Source organism: Passer montanus, unplaced genomic scaffold (assembly GCF_014805655.1).
Source record: "Passer montanus isolate IOZ18808 unplaced genomic scaffold, ASM1480565v1 scaffold1, whole genome shotgun sequence".
In the NCBI taxonomy this organism is placed as follows: domain Eukaryota; kingdom Metazoa; phylum Chordata; class Aves; order Passeriformes; family Passeridae; genus Passer; species Passer montanus.
The window spans coordinates 24493752-24513693 of NW_024356504.1; the positions used below are offsets into that span (position 1 = coordinate 24493752).

At 39.7% G+C, this 19942-nt stretch overlaps 1 protein-coding gene across 4 annotated transcripts in view; it reads left to right on the forward strand.

Annotated features, from left to right (window-relative positions):
- The window catches only part of KYNU (kynureninase), a 61376-nt gene that overhangs the window by 18503 nt on the left and 22931 nt on the right, over nucleotides 1-19942 (forward strand). For all 4 annotated transcript variants that reach the window (XM_039702188.1, XM_039702178.1, XM_039702168.1 and 1 more), the window contains exons 4-10: nucleotides 1829-1911; nucleotides 7589-7650; nucleotides 8974-9045; nucleotides 10554-10628; nucleotides 11948-12094; nucleotides 18316-18414; nucleotides 19183-19256. In XM_039702188.1, the coding sequence (XP_039558122.1) occupies nucleotides 1829-1911; nucleotides 7589-7650; nucleotides 8974-9045; nucleotides 10554-10628; nucleotides 11948-12094; nucleotides 18316-18414; nucleotides 19183-19256 (612 nt within the window). The remainder of the gene's footprint in view (nucleotides 1-1828; nucleotides 1912-7588; nucleotides 7651-8973; nucleotides 9046-10553; nucleotides 10629-11947; nucleotides 12095-18315; nucleotides 18415-19182; nucleotides 19257-19942) is intronic.

Here is a 19942-nt window from a genome sequence, read left to right on the forward strand (position 1 = left end):
GATGAGAGGCTCAAAATGGTATGTTCATTTGTACCTTTGCACTCCCTAATCTAGCCCAAAATTTAATGGTGCTTTGTAAAGATGAGAGGCTCAAAATGGTTAATACAACTGTGCTTTTTAAAAGCATCAGATCCCTTATTTTTTTAGGATTTTAGTTATTTTTTGGAAATATCCCTATGAGGCAAGAATTAGACCCAAGTCAATCAAAAAGGGTCAGACTGTAAAACACCCAGGTAATTTTTGCAAGAGACAGAATGAAACTCTACCTGAGAAGGAAAACTATGAGGTGGATAGGGGAAACCAATCTTTTAAATAGCCTTGAGGATGGGGTAGTGTCTCATGCATCCTCCTTTCTCATGCCTTAATCTGCCAGCTGTCCTCCTGTGATTTTGAGTGAATGTTGTGAGCTAGTTCTTCTTTAAAAGGTTTACTACTTTTTTTTTCCTTTTTTCTCACATCAAAGCTTTTAGGTCTTCTTCTGCACTCTACCCGGCTTCCTACTGGCTTTGTCCTTATTTTGAAACAGCTTTATACTCAGCCTCATGCAGCCTGGTGTTTCCAGCTCCACAAGTACCCCATGGTGTTCAGCAAATATGAAAATCATCCAGTGTGAGATGGGAGCCCAGAGCAATGTTTCCCTGGATTAGCACAATTATTACTTTTCTCAATCTGCCTCCATTTGCATTTAAATCTGTACTCTACACCCTGCATGTTTAAGAAAATAGGCAACTTTTATTTATATATGCATAGCAGATATATAAGAAAATTTAGAAGTTTTCTTCTCTGTCAAAATTGAAGGAAAATTTAGTTCAGAGCACTTAATCCAGAACTGAATTTACACATCTGTCACTTTAGAGTAGTAGCACACTTGAGCTTAAGGTGACCATATGATCCCCAGCAGACAGGAGCAGTTTGCAATATAAAGTTTAAAAATAGCCTTTGTCAACTCAAAAAGCTTGGTGCACACTGAGATCTAGAACAATTTTTCAGGGAGAAGAGAAGCAATAAAAATTAGCAAGCAGCTCTGTGGATGCAGGAAAGCACCTGACCCTGCATGAAATACCCTCTGGTTTATGCAGAAGAGTGAGCTCAGACAGGAGATGCAGAAGGATGGAAATTGTTTCTGACAAGAAATATTCCTGTCTGGGTGCAAGGCAGTATTTAAGTCTATCATCCTCTGCACCATGTAATGTCCAGCCAGAAATGCAGGTTGGGGAATTCTGTGGGGTGAGCTCTGCTCTCTGTGCAGCCCCTGCATGAAATACCCTCCGGTTTATGCAGAAGAGTGAGCTCTTCTGCATCTTCTTCGACAGGAGATGCAGCAGGATGGAAATTGTTTCTGACAAGAAATATTCCTGTGTGGGTGCAAGGCAGTATTTAAGTCTATCATCCTCTGCACCATGTAATGTCCAGCCAGAAATGCAGGTTGGGGAATTCTGTGGGGTGAGCTCTGCTCTCTGTGCAGTGAGCCTGGCTTAGCAGGTGCCATCCCACACTGGAATGCCCTGTCCCAGCTTTCCTGTCCCCAGAGTCTTCCAGAACCCATGCAACCACTTTCAGGGGGTTCATGAAAAAGCTATTATCTTTACTCTGAGGAATTTCCAGAGGAATTTTGTGGGCCAAAATAAATAATTTTCAAGCAACTGAAATCCTGTCATAAACCAATAAATTGCCTTTGCTCTGAGGTTTAATGGTATGAGAAAAGTGTTGTGCTCAGCTTAGGTAAGTCTCGCCCTCCAAATGTGGAGTGTCCAAATCAGATGTGGTTCTTAGGTCTGATCCAAGTAGAATATCACACATTTTCATAATTTTTTCCATTCCTTTTCAGAGGTGTCCATGGCCATTTCAATGGCAAGCGCCCGTGGGCTTTGGGAGATGAGTGCATCCTGGACCTGATGACTGAGCTGGTTGGTAGGTGTGACACGCAGGGCAAAACCTTTCTCCAGAAATAAAAACAAGTTTAGTTTCTTTTAAAACTCAAAAACCTGAAACTCTGTATTTAGCTCCTTTTATTCTTATATTTGAAAGCAGGTTTTCCTGTGCATGGACAAGGACAAGAATTTTATTTTAAGGCTGCAAGTGTTTTAGGGGGTGAATGTGTGTGATGTGCATATCATGAAACTAATTCCAGCAGAGGGTTTTCTTGGAGCATCATAAACCACTTGGACTAACACGTGAAGCCCTTTTAAAGGCATTTGGTATTGTAGAGTCTCAGTCGCTCTTCCAGAAGTAAAATTATGAACCTTCCCCTTTGATAAATTATTTCTATTTAGAAATTTTCTGTTTTTCCTCTTTTCCCTGCCACTAAATCCAGACTCATATTTGAGAGCTGCTTATGGCAATGAAGCAGATAATTGGGGCAGGACCTGCTATTGATGTGTTCCCATGTCCCTGCTGTCCCCCTTGAGGAGCCTGCAGTGCTGCAGGACTTTGGCAGGAAGTGCTTCTGGTTATTCCAGAGATTGAGGAGCTCTGGAGATTCCTCCTGGTGAATTTGCCGTGAAAGAAGTCAGCTGAGTGGGAATGCAAACCTCCTCTATCACTTCTTACTCCATGTAGTTGCTGAAATAATCTTTCACTGGGATTTCCTTCAGAGTTGTCTCTAAAGGGGGAAGAGAAATTATCTTGGCAGGGTCTTTTTCTCCCCAGCCCTCCCACCTGTTGTCAAGGCTAGGTTAGTAGATTTTGGGGAGATCTGGCCCATATTTCAATGTAGGTGTTGAAGGCAACTCTCAATAGTGACTATCAGAACTGAATTATCAGGCATTCATTTGTGCCATCACTAAAGAAAAATATTACCCTTATGTTGACCTACTGTATTCTAGATATTGTATCGTAATTTCTCCTCCAACTGCAGACAAGTGTTCAATGAGAAAATTATGGGTTTTCTCCTTCAAGAAAAGCAAATGGGGTTGGAGCAATTGGGAGCAGAGACATTAAAGAATGTTTCATGACAAGTTTATTTATAAACTTATAAATAAAATCCCTCTCTGAATTCTTTATGAAGTTTCCAAATAGCTAAAATTGTGGGTGTTATTATTGGAGCAGAACAAATGCAATAAATTATTGTTGTAGTTGGTCTATCCATGATGTAAACTCTGAGATAATACAAATATAAGTGTGTCTACACTGGGCACCACTGAGCTATGTAGAAAATCCCATCTGCACAATGAAATAAAAATCTCAAAATGCAGATTGGGAGGTCTGATTTTGTAAGTTGCTGTTGTTGTACCGGGTGCTGCTCAAGAGGTTAAGAAGTTACTTCTCTTGCTTTCATTACACTCAAGGGCAAGCTCAGCACGTCATCTGGTAAGCATCATAGGACATAAAAATGTGGAAATATAAAGGGAGTGGAGGGTGTTGAAATGCTGAACACAGCTGATTTAGGGGTTTCTCCAGTATGACCCATCTTCCTTGGCCAGTGGATATTCTTGTTCTGGTGGGGTACAACTAGGAAAATGTGGAAAGGTGCCTTGGAATTTTCAGCTGGAAACCTTGAATTTAACTAAGCAGGCAGACAAGAATTTCTCTTATGTCATATTCCCAGGCACCCCAATTAGTAATCAAGGTATGACCACTGATGTTCTTCACATAACCAGGAGAGAGAGAGCCCAAAGGACAGCTGGAAGCCTCTGAGTTATCATCTTTCTCTGCATCACCTCTGTGGCTGTTTGCCTCTGCTTTGTTTGCAGAATGTGGAGCCCTGAGGCAGGCAGAGCCCTGACCTGCTGCCACTGCCCCTGCCAGGGTCCCTCTGGCCTCAGCTGTAGGTTAAGAGTCACTGCAGAAAGCAGAGAACGAGGCTGGGACCCTTTTACCCTTAACCATCTGTCTTGTAGAGGCTGCCAACTAAGTCTCTATTTTAATATTAATTTAACTACAAGATTCACTGTAGGTGTAAGGAGATGGAAATGAGAGCTTCGCTTAAATTTCAGCTAATTGCTCATCCATCTCCTTACTTTCCTTTTATTTACCAAGCTCCATGTGACACCAGTGCTTTTACATCACCATTGTTTAACCACAGTGAACTTATTATAATTTTCTTCATGGTAAAAAAATATTCAATTAAAAATTATGACTGAAGTTACGTTAACACTAATCTATTTTTTTTTTTGTTTTGTTTTAAAATTATTTCCTGGGAAGTGCTTCCTGTTGTTTTTCTCAAAGATAAAAGGCATGGTTTGGATTCTGTTCTCCAGAATTTTTGGGGTTTGTTTGATGAAATTGGAAATTGTGGTCTAGGCTCACATCTGGCCCTCAAATTTGCGTGAAATTTGCGTGCAGGGTTTTGTTTAGAAAATAAATTGTGGTCTAGGCTCACATCTGGCTCACATCTGGCCCTCAAATTTGCGTGCAGGGTTTTGTTTAGAAAATACTCTCATGGCTCTTTTTTCAGGACACAGGTGAGTGATTCTTAGAACACAGATGAAAATATTTCTCAGATAATGGATGTATCATAGTAAATTCCAATTTTTAAAATTGTAGGCAATGGTGAAGGGGCTAAAAGGATAAATGGAGGGGAAAAAAGCTATGTTAACATGCTCTTTTCAATGTAGTATTCCACAGATTAATGAAGTGATGTAGGTTGGAAGGGATCTTAAAGTTCCAGCCCTCACAATTTATGCTTAAGTACCATTTTCCAACAAAGAATAATATTGATTATGTACGAGTAGGTAGCTGAATGAATTCTGAATTACTTTCTTATTGACATTAATGTAAGAACAATAATAGAATTTTATTGTGTTTTTTATTCAGTATTGAATGTGCTTTGGAGGAGGAGGAGGAGAAGAGTTGTCATTTCTCACCCTAAGCAGTGGTAACAACTAAAACTTATTCAGGAATGGGCCCAGAACTGTAAAACACCTTTGTCTGCTTAATGGTTTATAGTGCACGAGCACCTTGCTTATTAAAGGCAGTCACATTTTCTTGTTCAGTGAAAGTTACAGTAGTAAATACGTTGTGAAATAAAGAGTCAAGGTCAGTGGAGGCCAAAGCTTTTTTCCTGCACTCACACCAAGTGGCAGAAGGCAGTGAAGGCAATCTCTGCCTCTGCTACCAGACTTTATTAAAACATTACAACCTTGGCAGGATCACCTTCTGATGGAACAAGATTAACTGTGTGGCTGCTGCTCCACGATGGGCTCGGGCAGGTCTCTGTTGAGGGAAGACTGAACGCTGAGCAGATTTGGAGTGACTTTGAGTGATAAGGATTATTTGAAATAACCAAAATGTTTTCAAAATTGGGGCCCTTAGCCTTTTTCCAATCATTTTACAAAAAGCTTTTTACTTACTCCAGCGAGGATCAGACTTCCCCAGCAGTCAGAGAGGAGAAGGATGGCAGTGTCTGCCTAACGCAATCATAATTGTCTCTGAAGTTGTACTTTGCAAACACTGCTTCCTTTTATTAAAGAGGAGATTTATCATGCAGAACATACAGGTTTTAGCCTGTCCTGGAGATATGGTATAAAGTTAGGAAATAAGGAAGGCAAACATAATTTTGTCTCCCGTGTGCCAGGTCTTTGAATATTGTAATAGGTTAATTGGATCATGGAAAGGTTGTTTTCTGAAATGCAGTGCAGGTTATAAAGGATAACAGTTTTCCAATGACATGGATGAGGTTTGTTTTGTGGGCATGAAATTCAATAATGGAAGGCTTTTAATAAATATATAATTTACGGAAGACCAAGACTTACATGACAAATGTAGTGTCATATTTAATTTGGGATGCTAACATGCAGCTAAAAGTGATCTACAGATTAACCATTTGTTTTATACAGAATCAGTACAGCAGGCAGAGGGTTGCTTGTGCAGAATTTGCTGTGAAAGCCACAGATTTCACAGAAGGAGCAGAGGGACAAATAAGAACAATACTATTTCTTGATCCTGTCCCTTTTTTCAGCCTCAAGAGTTCCATAGAAATATTAGGACTGCAAATAATACTGTTTTGAGCTGCAATCACTCTCTCTAGCTGTCTCCTGGATCTGCAATAGAACAACCCCAAGGTGACCTCTTCCAGCAGCATGGAACCTTAAGATGCAGAGGGAAGAAAAGAAAGCAAAGGGAGAGTAGTTTAAGTGAAGAAAAAAGCTTATTTTTCCCTATGAAGAACTAGTCCTTCATATATTTCTTTCTACAAATTTGATGATGTTCCTGGTGTCTGAAGGAGGAGGGAGCTTATTCATGACATCTCATTTTTGTGTGGCTCATCCCCAGGGACTGATCATTCCCAGTCACTGACCCTGTTTTCCAAATCCTTCTGTCCAAAACCTGAAGATTTCAGCAACAAGTGGAAATGTCCTTGAACAGCTCATTGAGAACAGTGCTTGGTTTTCCTGGGCTGGCAGAAGCTAAGGCCTGCTTGGGAGGAATGTATGAATTGATTGTAATTATAGGTTTCCCTGTTCTTTGGCCATATTTGCCTGTATTGGGTTAAACCCATGGTTATATCTTTTTTCCCACACTGACAAAGCAATCACTCTGCAAATTTCAACTGTTTAGGATACGGTGGCAGTGTGTCAGGTGTCCCCCAAGGCAGGGACAGGAGAAATTCAGGATTCAGCTTTCCTTTTCTTGTGGGTCCCTTACCCTTTTATATCCCAAAATCATCTTTTCCTTCCCCTCTATTGATTCCAAAAGTGGCTGTTGCCCTCCCTGCCTGCTTACACTTCTCTTCATCCTTCCCTCTCTGCAACCTCTCCATGTTTGCTGAATCTGTGCCTGAGTGAGGATCAGGACCAGGTGCATGAACACACCTCCCATCTGAAGAAGACTCTCAAAATATGGATTTGTCTCAAGAATGAATTTCTCTTTTTCAACAACAGACAGCAAGCATTTCCTTACCAGAAGGAAACAGGAACTGATTTTCTCCATGTCTTGGTGCTGCCCAACACACAATTCCCTGTCCTACCTAAAACCTTTCACCAGGGCTTGACAAATGCTGGAGAATTTGTTACTAAATACTTGCTAACAACAATTAGTTGTTCCTAATTAGCTCTGCCTGTGATTAGCTGTAGTCTAAAGGCATCTGTTATTATCCTCCTTGGAGTAATGCGGGTATGGCTTCTTGTGAAGCTGCTACATTAATAATGGTCTGTTATATCCAATAGGTCAACTTTGCTTATTGCATTTTTTAATTAGGAATGAGATTTATCTTGACATTACAGTAACCACTTACAACAGATGATTATCTCAATATGTTTTCTCACTTGTGTTATATATGAACTTTGACAAAAATAAGTCTTCAAGTCTTGCTTTACATATAGTCTTTGTGACCTCACTTGTCTGAGGTATTCAAGATAATAAATCCACTGGTGGTTTGCTGGGAAATGGAAAGATTTAGTTTTGTTTTTTTTGTTTTCTGTGTCTGACCTGAAAAAATAAATATTTTCCTGTGAGTGCAGTGTAGACAAGAAATCTTTTCATTTCACTTTGATGACACCTCAAACATTTGTTTCCTTTCCATGCTTTGGAAAGACATTGACTGAATTCATGCTTTTGCTTTCTCCCCACTGTTCTATATTTCTCTGAAATTTTAAAGAAAAACTCCAACAATTTTTCAAACTTTTTATCTTTTTTTTTATTATTTCAGGAGCCAAAAGACAAGAAATAGCCTTAATGAATGGGCTGACTGTTAACTTGCACCTTCAGATGGTATGTCTTTATGATGAATATTTGATCTTATGTTGACAGGTATTTTTCTCCTTTCTTTGTGTGTGTGTAAGCAAAGTGTTTTCTGAGGACCTCACAGAGACAGCTCTGGGAGACAGATTAAGTTTTTAAGCCTTGGGGGTTGTATCTTGAATAATGTATGTGCAAGACCCGGCCTGAGTAAATACTGAACAGGAAAGCTGGACAGAGAAATATTTTCAAGGACTCTGTAGGGGAAGTTTCAGCTGTTCTCATGTGTGTTCTATGTCAGTTGCCAGAGGAAATCTTATTATTTAAGAAACATTTACAAGTAACTTCTATAATTTCAATTCCATGGCAAATTTCAAAGTTAAGGAAACAGGAGCTCAACTGTGAGCCAGACAAAGCTGTAATATCAGTAAAGCTTAAAATGCAGCTGCATACAAGAGATGACACTTAGATTTAGGCTATTTGATATGTGCCTAAAATGTGCTGAAGCATTTTGACTTGCATGCCATAGCAACCATAAATGTGTCATATTTATGCTCAGGTGTCCCTGTGGCTGCATAGAGCCTGTCTCTGGCTCTCCAATATTTCAGGTTCAACTGAGTGTAGATGTGAAGCTTCCCTTTGTGTGGCTCTCACAACAAGGTTTATCGCTCGGATCTGCTCCTCTGGACCTTTTAAAATTAATGAACATGGAGCAGGGTGGGGCTCAGTACAGTGAATTCAGGTGGCTACTCTGCCCTGAATTAGGTGTGAATTTCTGGAGTACACAGACCATGCAGAGGGCTGTGTAATCCAAGCTAAATTGAGCAGGAGGGCTTGTAATTCTTCATAGTCCTCCTGGCACTGTGGCCAGCCCAGCTTGCCAGGACCTGAGAAGAAAAGATCACGCACCTGCAGGTGCTGAGATCAGGTCTTTGGTCAGCCTTGTTTTGGAGTAAAGGATGATTCCATAACAAAAGTTTAAGGGCAGAGATGTAAATCTAATTCTATTTCACTGCCTGCTACTCTTCAGCTGCTGCTTTTGATTTCTGGATGGAGCTGGGTGAAATCCCAGCTTGCCTGGCTGCAGTCAAAGCACTGCCATTGATTCTTGTAAGCGCAAGTTTTCACTGCTGGGTTTTGGTGGCCTTTGTTATGGATATGTGAAATACAGTATTATAACACTTTGCTACTTTGATAAATGTTATATGGACGAAGAAATATTTGTAATTTCTGGGAGAATCTCTGTAGGTCTGCATGACAGTAAAGCAGTCTTTATTAAGTTATATGCTGGGAGAATCTTTCTCATCTCTGCTTAGATAAATTTCAATATTTCTGTCTTTTTTTTTTCCTTAACAGCTATCTTTCTTTAAGCCTACTCCAAGACGTTATAAAATTCTTCTAGAAGCAAAAGCCTTTCCATCTGACCATGTAAGAAATTAATATTTCACTATATTTGTATTATTAATCATATTTTCCCAAAGAATATCAGTAGTATGATTTGAATATTTATTAGCTCATCTTGTCCAAGTAACATTACAATAAAAAAATCTGTCAGAAACTTTTGAGCTCAGCATACTTTACAGATTGTAGCTTTATTCCTTTTGTTCAAATAAGAAGTATTGCATGAGTAAAAGAATGAATGGGTGCATTGATTTATTAGTCTTTTTAAAGACATCTAGCAAACTACTGGCCTAAATCAACTAAAGTTGTAAATGTTTTATTAATTCTTGTTGCTGTTTTACTTTATGAAATCAAATCAATACAAACTCACAACATTAACACTTATATATCCCCAGACAGAGATGGAAATGTTTGTTCTTAGCAATTTAGATTACTAGTTCAAACATAATTTGTCTGCTATAAAATAAGAGACAATAGCCTGTGCATCAGAGCTTCAAGCAAATTAATCTTTGGGTTTGTGGGGCACTGCTACTTTATCATCAGCACCGTAAACTCCTGGAAATTGATAACAAATTTGATCTCTAAGGTGCAATAAAAGTGACTCGAGCTACTAACAGGTTTATTTGTAATGAAGATGCTGGCACAGATGTATACACCTCAAATTGTTTTTATTCTAAGTAATGTTCAGATTAATCCTACATTTGTTCCACATGCACTTGTACATTTACACTCCATCCTCTTAAATTTCTATGGCACTTCAGTAATAATCCCTGCAACTGCCATCACTTCAGTTCCTGTCATGAAATTTTAAACTCTTTTATACTGCTATTTGATGATTGTTATTTGATGATTGTTATTTGATCTCCAGGACCATTATTTATCGATAAAATCGACAGTTAGGATTTTTTAAATAGCTTGAGAGTTTAAAGCTCTTATTTCCCTCCAGCTGTGCAGCAAATAGAAGAGGTGAGAATGTCACAGGGCAGGATGTCTGTGCTGGCCAAACCTCCTTTGTGTTGGCAGCAGGGCATGGGGGTACCCAGGGCTCCTGGAGAAGGGATGCTCAGTCCTCCTTGGCTGTTATCCCAAGGAAGGTTTGGCTTTCTGGCCTCTGGTGAAGTGCATCCATCACACCACAGAACCACAGAATGCTTTAAGTTGTAAAGAACTTCAAAATCATCATGTTCCCACCCCTGCCATGGGCAGGGATGCCACTCACTGTCATTAGATATTAAGGGCTCTGTCCCCACCCTCATTCTGCTCCATGGATTTATCCTGTGGCATTCAGGCTTTGACTTTGTCCTTGCAAAAGGCATTAAATTAATTCTTATGTGAATTAAATTCAGATGTTTTTTAATCCAAAGAAAATCTGTGAATTTCTCAGTGGAGTTGGATTATGCTTTCAAGCATTACTTTTAGTGAAAGGCAAGGCATCTTAACAGCTTTCTCAAGTTATGATGTGTTTGTCCTTTTTTTCCTTGTAGTTGTTTATCATGTTTTTGAGTTAATGCTGTCTGCATGGAATTCTCTTCCAGTATGCTATGGAGTCCCAGCTCCGACTGCATGGGCTGGATGTGGAGAAAAGCATGGTCCTGCTGCAGCCACGGCAGGTTGGTGAGGAATCTGTCACTTCTGCTCTCTGCCACCAAGGGCAGAATCACCTTTCATGTGAATATTCTCAAATATTCTAGTGCAGAAGTTGTAATCTGTGCATTAAAATGTAGATAAAATTTATGAATCATAAACAGATGTGCTTCAGCACATATTTTTGACATTAAGACCCCACTTTATAATTGCTGATTCAATAGTTAACTTTCCCAGAAGAACAACAAACACAACAAAAAAGCTATTCTCTCTATTTTTCCTGTTTCCAAAAAAAACTGGCAGCATCCTGAGTCACCTGCAAAATATGATTTTGACTCATTGAGAATTCCCAGTGTCCTTTGAATGTCCTGAGGTAAGAGATTGCCATAACACCAGCACCACTGTGTCTGCATCAGCACGGGCTGAGGGAAAGGTCTGCTCTTGGTAATATGCAATTCAGATTAATTTGAAATGCTGCCTCGCTTCACTTCTGCAGCATTAAGAACTTTGTCACCTAACTATAAACTGAGGGTGACCTTTTGCTTCTGAAATCTGAGTCATCTTGTGAGTAAAGAGCCCACTCCTGAACGCTTGATAGATTTGCAGAGATTGTTGAGATAATAACAGTCCCTCGCAATTCAACCATCTTGCCCAAGCTTTTTTCAGTAACAAGTCTAATTTAATTCTAGGTTTTCACTGCCTAATTGATCCCTAGGTGGTGGTATGTTTTACAAGATCCCTTGCTAGGAAGACAGGAGGAGGATGGGGCAGTAATTTTCCTGCAAAGAATCAAAAATGAGGTTATATTTTTTTTCCTTGTGGTTGAAATTCTTCTATATTTAATGACCACAGGTTTGGGGATTTTTGTACTTTTGATGATGTGAGACATTGTTTTTGAAATATGAATATGTCAGATATATAATAGCTTCCTGTGGGATACCAAGTTTATCAGAAAAGTAAAGAGTGAAGCTGATAGACAACTTTCAAACCTTGTGGGTGTCACAAATTTCAGATGCCACTTAAAATCATTAGATATTCTGTCTGCACCAGGAATTTCTGACTGTAAATTAAAACTGTCAGAAATACTAAAGGGTATGAAGCATGTTAGAGTATGAAGTGAATAGATGTTTTATAACAGGCACCTCCAAGGCTCACTTGCTAGTGATTGTTTTTTTGAGGTTACTTACTCGTAGGTTACTTCATAGCTCTACCTTTGTATATCATTACCAAGAGAAGGGTTTGCTTTTGATCTCCCTTCATGGTAAAATATAGATTATGAAATAAGGGATGGCAATGCCATTTCTGCCAGAGTTGATGTAAAATGTGTCCTTTAACTTTGTTTTAGGGGGAGGAGACCTTGAGGACTGAAGATATCCTGTCTGTAATTGAGAAGGAAGGGGACTCTATTGCTGTCATTCTGTTCAGTGGGGTGCAGTACTACACGGGACAGTTGTTTGACATCCCTAGAATAACAAGGGCTGGCCAAAAAAAGGTAGGACTGCTCCAGATGTGTCATTTCCATACCAATTTTACATCAGTTTTCTCTGTGAAATCAGTTGTTCTGGGTTTTGTTGTGTTTTTTTTTGTTTTTTTTTGTGTGGAACAAAACACAGAAATTTGTAGGTCTCTGGTAAAATGTCTGTGCCCAGACCTTTGGGGAATGTGTGCTGCATGAAGAAATATCCCTGTGGGAGCAATCTTTCAGGCAGATGAATGTTAAACTATTTGGAAAAGGTAATTCATGACTATTAACTTTGACATGGCTTTTCTTGAAGGGTAGAATGCCAAGAGCCTCAATGAAGGAGGAGGAGGAGGCAATCACAGCTCTAAGCTGTCTTTGAAAGTTAGTTTGTGTAAGATTTCTGAGCTTTTTCTGAACTTTTTCAGCATGAGACTTTTCTGATTTTCCTCCTTTCCTGTAGCTGTGTTATGGCAGATTTTGCCCCCCTGAGCAGGGGGGTGAGATCCCCACGGAGCCAGCACTGCTCAGACTGCACTGATGAGTTTTCTGGAGACAGGCACAATGTGGAGCACATCAACATCACAAGATGAGTGTATTTTAGTGATGACTCAGCCTTCAGATCTTGCAGGCAGTGTGTTCTGTGGACACAGCTGTAAAACTCTTTACCCATCTCAATTGCCTTAGGAATCCAGGAGAAAATAGTTTTTAATTAAGTTGTCTTATCAACAGGAGGTCACCAGACTTTCTATGCTGGCAGCCTTTTACTGGATGCAGCTTATCTCATGCAAGATTAAACCACTGAAGGGTAAACTTATTTGTTATCACTGGGTTTTTGGCAAACCAGCTAACTCTTTATATTTAATGGTTTAACTCGCTGGAGAGGTTCCTGCCTCACAGCACACTGTACATCTTCTGTAGCTGTAGGTTTGGCAGTGGAATTTTTTCTGGACGTCAGGGCGTAAGTTATGCTGACAGCAAGAGATGGTAAAGTGCCCCCTGGGAGAGCAGAGCAGGTGTGAGAGCTGGTGCAGGGCCCGTGGGATGTAAAAAGGGAATGTTCTCACAGAGCAGCACCTGGTGTTAAAACCCAGTGTTAAAAACAGCACAAAACAAAACCAACTTCTGACAGGGATGGAGAAAAGCAGGGTGAAAAGAAATGTGGGGAGTCAGCTGCAGGGGAAGTGGGTTTGTGCAGGAGCTCCAAAAGCAACACCGTCATGGTGCTTTCCTGGAGTGTCTGCCAGAACTTTGCTGACCACAAAAAAATCACAATTCCACCGTGTTGGAATGTTAGAAAGGGAAGACAGGTTATTAACAGGACGATGCCACCCACTGCTCTTCTCTCTCTCTCTCCCGGTGGCAGCAGAGCTGCCAACACCTACATGTCTTCAGTGCTGCTTCCCAGAAAGCCGCTCCGTGATGTGTCTGAAAGGTGTCTGAGATAGAGAGAAATCTTCCTTCCTTTCCATAAAGATGAACAACCTGGGAAAAACCTATCGCTTTACCACCTCTCCCAAGATGCTTTCTGGACTGTGGGCTGCAGACTTGGATATGTGGAAGAGATGCAGTTTCACTGATAGCTCTAAACTGCCCCAAAGTGGTGTTCTGGGAGAGAGTAGTCACTCACAGCTTATTATACAGAGGGAAAATGCATCTGATGTTTATAAAATCTGAGGAGATAACCAGGACTTGGTGGAGAAAGATTAAAATTTCTGCAAGGCAGTGCAAATAATAATAATAATAATAACTCAGAGGTATGGGCTTCCACAGGGATGCATACAAAAACACCACACACTTTACCCAGAGTCTGTATCATGTTCCTGAAGAGGAGAACAATTTGTGACAGCAATTCAGCATTCCAGCAGGAACAGGTAGATGTCAAAGGCCTGTTTCCATCTGAATGCCTGTTAGAAATGACATAATGTAGACATGAATCTCTTCCACAGATTTTTCAAGAGAGAGAAAAAAAAGCCCATTGAATTGAATTTCTAGTGGTTTGAATATGCAGGGTCGAGATCCAGGTAGATTAACGAACTAAAATATCATTAGTTTACTGAAAAAGCAAAATTAATTCAACCTGAAGAACTGTTTGAGTACCCTTAAGGCTTGATAAACATGAGCCAGCCGTGTTTTTATTTCCCTCCTGTCGGATACACTCAGCTCAATGTCCTTACAGATTCTGCCCACAGGTTAAGTGATGTTTATATGTTTATACAAACCCTCTATGTAAGAAACTGTTACACCACACTTCAACATCTGGGTATGACAAATATTTACTTGAATAGCCACAAAATCGTTGATTCATGAAGTGTTTCTGTTGGTAAGAAGTATTTCTGTTCCCTGCTGCTTATCTTGGACTCTGGGCTTCTGGTTATCAAAATGCCTGAAAAGTGGGGGTTTCCAAAGAACTGGCTCCTCTCCTCTTTTCCCAGGCCAAAGCTGGGGTTAGGAGCTGCTGTTGGATTAGAGGAAAACACAAACAACTGCTGAAGCAGAGTCATTAGCATCTAGGTATCTATACATGTCTTTAATTGGACTTACCATATCTCCTTCAAGAGCTTCTGGACCTGCTGAATCCAGAATAGTTTTCTAGTCAACATATTGTCACAGATAGGCTGAAAGTTCTTTTAAAAGCAGACAAGACTGAAAAATCATGTTTATAGCAAAAATGCAAGCCTCTCCTTCCCAGGGATGAAGGGTGGTGAATGACCCTGCACTTCTGAACAGAAAATAGGCTGGGGAGAGCTGACAAGCAAATGAGTCAGAAGGGGAAAATACAAGGTGAAAATGCTATTTGAGAAGAAGAGAGGAGAAAAAAAAAATCACTTGTCAGCCAGTATGTCAGAGAGAAAAGTCCTACGCAGATGGTCTTAATAATTCTTTTAATGTACTGTTGAAATAAAGTCCCACAGTGTTGTGCCCTATCAGGGCTTGACTAGAGATTTCAGCTGTGAGCTCTGGAGGCCTGGAAAATGTCCTAGGATTCTTGAGGTCAATCATTTATGAATTAAGTTACTGATTTCCTTTTACATTTTTTAAGCCAATTTCCTAAGTTCTCTGCGTACATTAAGATTCCTCCCAGAGTGAAAGCTCTGCACATAGACAGCTTCATTAAGTCATTAAATATTAAATGAACTAAATTAAGCTTGAAAAATTACCTCAGGCTATTTTTCCGTCTAAGGTCTCTCAGATAAATCGAAATTACTACGTATTGTGCAAGAGACTCATCAGCAGGCTGAGGAGGATGTAACAGTTTTCCTTGTTTCATACTTTCAAGCTTGCTCTAGAGAATGGGGGAAGCCAAGTTGTTTTATTCTTCTACAAGTGAAGAAATGGCTGACTTTTAGGAGACTCTACCTTTCAAACACAATTTTCATTTCATAAGTTATATCGTACTTTCCACTGACTCTGTACAGTTATGTAAAATATTTTAATCTCTTGAGTCCCAGTAGGAAGAGCTTTAAGATCCTTCATCTTCATTTCTTTTCCTGTCTCTCTTTCTAAATGTCCCAGCTTTGCTGGCGTGAAGCTGTCATTTCTCTCCCTCTCTCCAAATGTCATTGTCCATGCTGAGTTGTTACCTGCTGGTTATCAGCAGCTACCCAGACACTTGGCAGAAATGACTTTTAGATGTTAGAATAAAACAGAAGAGGCAGGGGAGAGCACATGTCCTCTCCTTTGCCCGGAGCAGATGGAGAGCTCTGTTTCCCCCCAGCCTGGGGAAGCGCCGTTCCCACGCAGTCCTGGTTCTGCGTGGCTTGTGCAGGGAGAGCTGCTTCAGTTTGTTTTACTTTTTCCATGCAATCTGTGTGGCTAAACATTTGCTGTTTGTGTGACTCAAGTGCCAGACACCTCCCTGGGAAAGCAAACCAGCACAACCCATCTTGCAGATGACGACTCGAACAAACTGGTGCGAGTGGGCGTTTCTGAGACGATGCAGGAACCCTGCCAGCACTGAACCCGAATTTCCCATGCCTCAATATTGTTAAACAGTGCCCAGTAGGATCTGCCAACCAATTTCGAAGTGGTGAGGAACAGCTAAAGGATTTCAGGAGGATGGCCCATGGGTATTATGTCAATGACCTTCCTTTTTGTTCAAGGTGATCTGTTGTGGCCACTGTCACTGCCCAAGAACATTTGTCCATGTCAAGGTCACAAGTGTGGATGTGGTTATGGAGCCTCGTTACTGTGAGGGCATCCAAGTGTCCCAAGGTGTCTCCTCCTATCTTCCACCTACTGTATTTTCATAATTTGATATTGTGTGGTTGAACATGATGTTTTATAGAGTATATGGCGTACAGACAAGGGTAGGACACCTAGTTTTGGCACATGATTTATTGAATAAATTTTTTACATGCTTTTTCTTTATGAGCAACTTCTTTTTTTTTTTTTTTTGGGGGGTTGGGGTTTTATGGGGTTTTTTTTTGTTTGTTTCAGTTTTGTTAATGTACAGCCAGACGCACACATTATGCAAGATCCTCACCTGTTATTCCTGGTTTCCACTGAAACCAGTGCATCTGTCATAGAATTGCTTCCAACAGTTTGTATGGGATGTACGTACCTGTTAAGGTTTAAATCCAGTCAACTGAAGTTTTGAAGTTAATGCCTTAAAACCCTGTGAGAACCTCCTCATTCATTGGCAATTGACTTTACTTTGCTGTAGCTTATTTCTCTGATCCAAAGCCATTTTGTCCCTGAATGAGAGCATTCCCATTGGAATTCAGTGTGTCCCAGCCTCTCTGCATTAGCTTCACCATGTCAGTTGATTTCTCTTAACTCAGTTCTCTGTGTCCCTGTGAAATCAAGCCACCATGGCTGTTTATTGGGACTCTAGTTGCAACATTTAGATCATGCAAATGCTATGACAATGACTTTTCTTCCCATCGTTTTGGAGTAATTTTTCAAGCTGATAACTTCACAAATGTCTCCATTAGAATTAACGTGTCACATCTTCTTAAAATGCTGCTCTGTACAAATTGTTATCTAGTTTATACAGAAGATTAAATATACCAAAGTACTGCTTAAATAATTTAGTTAAGACTCCCTCCATGCAAGAAACAGCAGGAGATTCTTAAAAAAACCCTTTGTTTTATTATTGGACGTTGATTTTTCTGAAGCCTGTGCTCTCACTCTTATTCCTACCCTGCTGCTTGCAAGCAAGCTGTTTGTGTTTTAAAAGAAAAATGTAAAATAGCATTTAATTTGTAGTCCAGGAACAAAAAGCAGTTTTATTTCTCTGCTCTTAAATAAATAGCAAAGCTTAGAATAACTTTTTAGTTTAAAAATGCTGCCATCCAGTGGTTATTTCATGTGTAAAACTCATACTTTTAGATCTAAAAATCTCTCAGTCCTTCGATATTGGGGTTTTCCCCCCACTTTTTCCCAGTGTCCTGTGAAAATTGTGGATATGGCAAATACAAGGCTTTTCACAGAGAAAAGACAGATTCCTTCTTTTTAAAGACAAGTATGAAAGTTCTTAAAGATCAAGGCATTGCATAAGCTGCTGTCTCATCCATTTGGATTCCCAGAGAGCAAGGCCCTCCTTGTTTAAATACCAGGGACACCTTGAGCAAGAATATGTATTGGAATGTAATTGTTCATGGGTAACTGGCATCATTATGACCATTACTGCTTTGTCTCTGCCTGGGGGTTGTTGTGCCATACAGGAAGTATTTGTATTTATACATTTGTTCTCAATACTTGTTTCAAGTGATTCTACTTCCCTGCACAATCAGAATCTCAGAGGTGTAAACCCTATCCAAGCATCCTTGAAGAAAAATCACAGAAAAATTGGTGATCTCTTAGTGTATCTGTGGTGTAGAAAACTTATTTCTAGTAATCACTAAGAAGAGATGGGACTTGATAGATTAATCATAGAAGGGTTTGGGTTGGAAGGGACCTTCAGGATCGACTTGTCCCACCCCTTTACCATGGGCAGGGACACTTTCCACTATCCCAGGTTGCTCAAGGCCCAATCCAGCTTGGCCTTGAACCCTCCCAGGAATGGGGCATCCACACTTTCTCTGAGTAACTGAAAAGAAGAAAAATTTCTTTCTAAGAGCTAACCTAAATCTCTTCTCTTTGAGTTTAAATCCATTCCCACTTATCCTATCACTCTCTGTTTCTGTAAAAAGACTCTAGGTAGCCTGCACATACTGAGAGCAAGTTAAGCTTTGAAGGACTTATTTCAAAATAATATCACAGTGATGATTATCTTAATAAGTAACCTAATAATCATCTTTTTCCTGCAGGGATGCCTTGTTGGATTTGACCTGGCTCATGCTGTTGGGAATGTAGAGCTTCATTTGCATGACTGGGGAGTGGATTTTGCCTGCTGGTGCTCCTACAAGGTAAAACAGATTCATGGCTGGAGACTGCTTTCCATAATGTCACTTATCTCATGGGTCAGCACACAGGTCAGGGGAATAAGAGCTGCACCTGAACAGCTGAGCAAGACTTGGCTGAATCCTTGAATTCTCCACAACAAAGAGATGGACACTGACTTTAATAGTGCCTTTGTTATGAGTGGCTCCAAAAAGTGGCAATGACCTACAAGGTCTTGTGGATGAGGGATGGATGGTGGTGGTGGTTAAATATCTGCCCTGTGGACAGATCAGGGATGGGATCAGGGTCTCTTCTCTTAATTCTCACACCAAGAAGGTCTCACAGCTATAATATTTTATGAAATGGTCCCTAAATAAGAGAATATTCTTGTTTAACTTTCATAATTTCAGATCACAGAGCAAGGTATCTTTAGTTCCTTTGACTCAAAGTAAGATTAAGACTTGTCAGACATAGTCAGATAAATTGTTTGATGACTTTGCTATATATATATATATATAGCAAATATATATGGACCTGTTTTAGATGTACTTTATTTTTCTGGCCTCTTAGACTTCAAATACCGTACATAAGCCAAGAGAGATACTTTTAAAACTAATCTGAAAAATGATATCTGCTTTTATCTCCATCAGCACTTTGTTACAAATGCTAAGATCTCCATCTAGAAACCACTAGAAATGTTAAAATTGGTTGTTTTATAGATCAGGGTGAGGGAAGGAAAGTGATATTTTACAGATAATGAGCACGAGATATACATGTTGATTTATTCTTTGCAGTATTTAAATTCTGGAGCAGGAGGCCTTGCTGGTGCCTACATTCATGAAAAGCATTCCAAGACTATTAAGCCAGCGTAAGTATTTGTAATAATAAATTCCCAAATAAAAGGTTCTGTGAAGTTTAAATGGGAAAGCAGCTTCCCTTTCAGAATTGAGATATGAAAGTGAAATTGTGTAGATTCCTAGCCATAGAATATGGGCATGTGCATCTGTGCATATATTTATAGAAACAGAAGAAAACTCCTGTTTCAATAAGAACTCATTGGGGTAACATTTGTTACTGATTTATTGCTTCAATGAAAGGTGTAGTAAACATTTAGACAATTTGGTTATCTGGCTTTGTTACTTCAGATGGGTTGCTTTACACTAACTTTAGTAAATTTTGAAATTGCTAATGCACATGCTCACATCTAAAATGCATTTCCTCCTTTAAGTCTGCTATCAGTTCTTAACTAAATAGAACCATAAAAGAGAGTGTTGGTAATATTTAAAACAAGCATCCTAAATCATGTCTATGAGGCTGCTTAATATAAAGAGAATATTTAACATCTTCCTTTAAAAATGGATTTTAAATAATCATTGAAGTCTTTGGTTGGTGAACAAAATCAAAGACAGTTTCAACTCTGTGCCTAATAGGTCTTTAGTAGTGGCATGTTTTCATTAAAATTATATTCCACTGGTAAAGCTAGGATGTATTACATGGAGATCTGTTCTGAAAGACTGTATAATCCATGGAAAGCTGAGCTATCAGCTGAGGTTA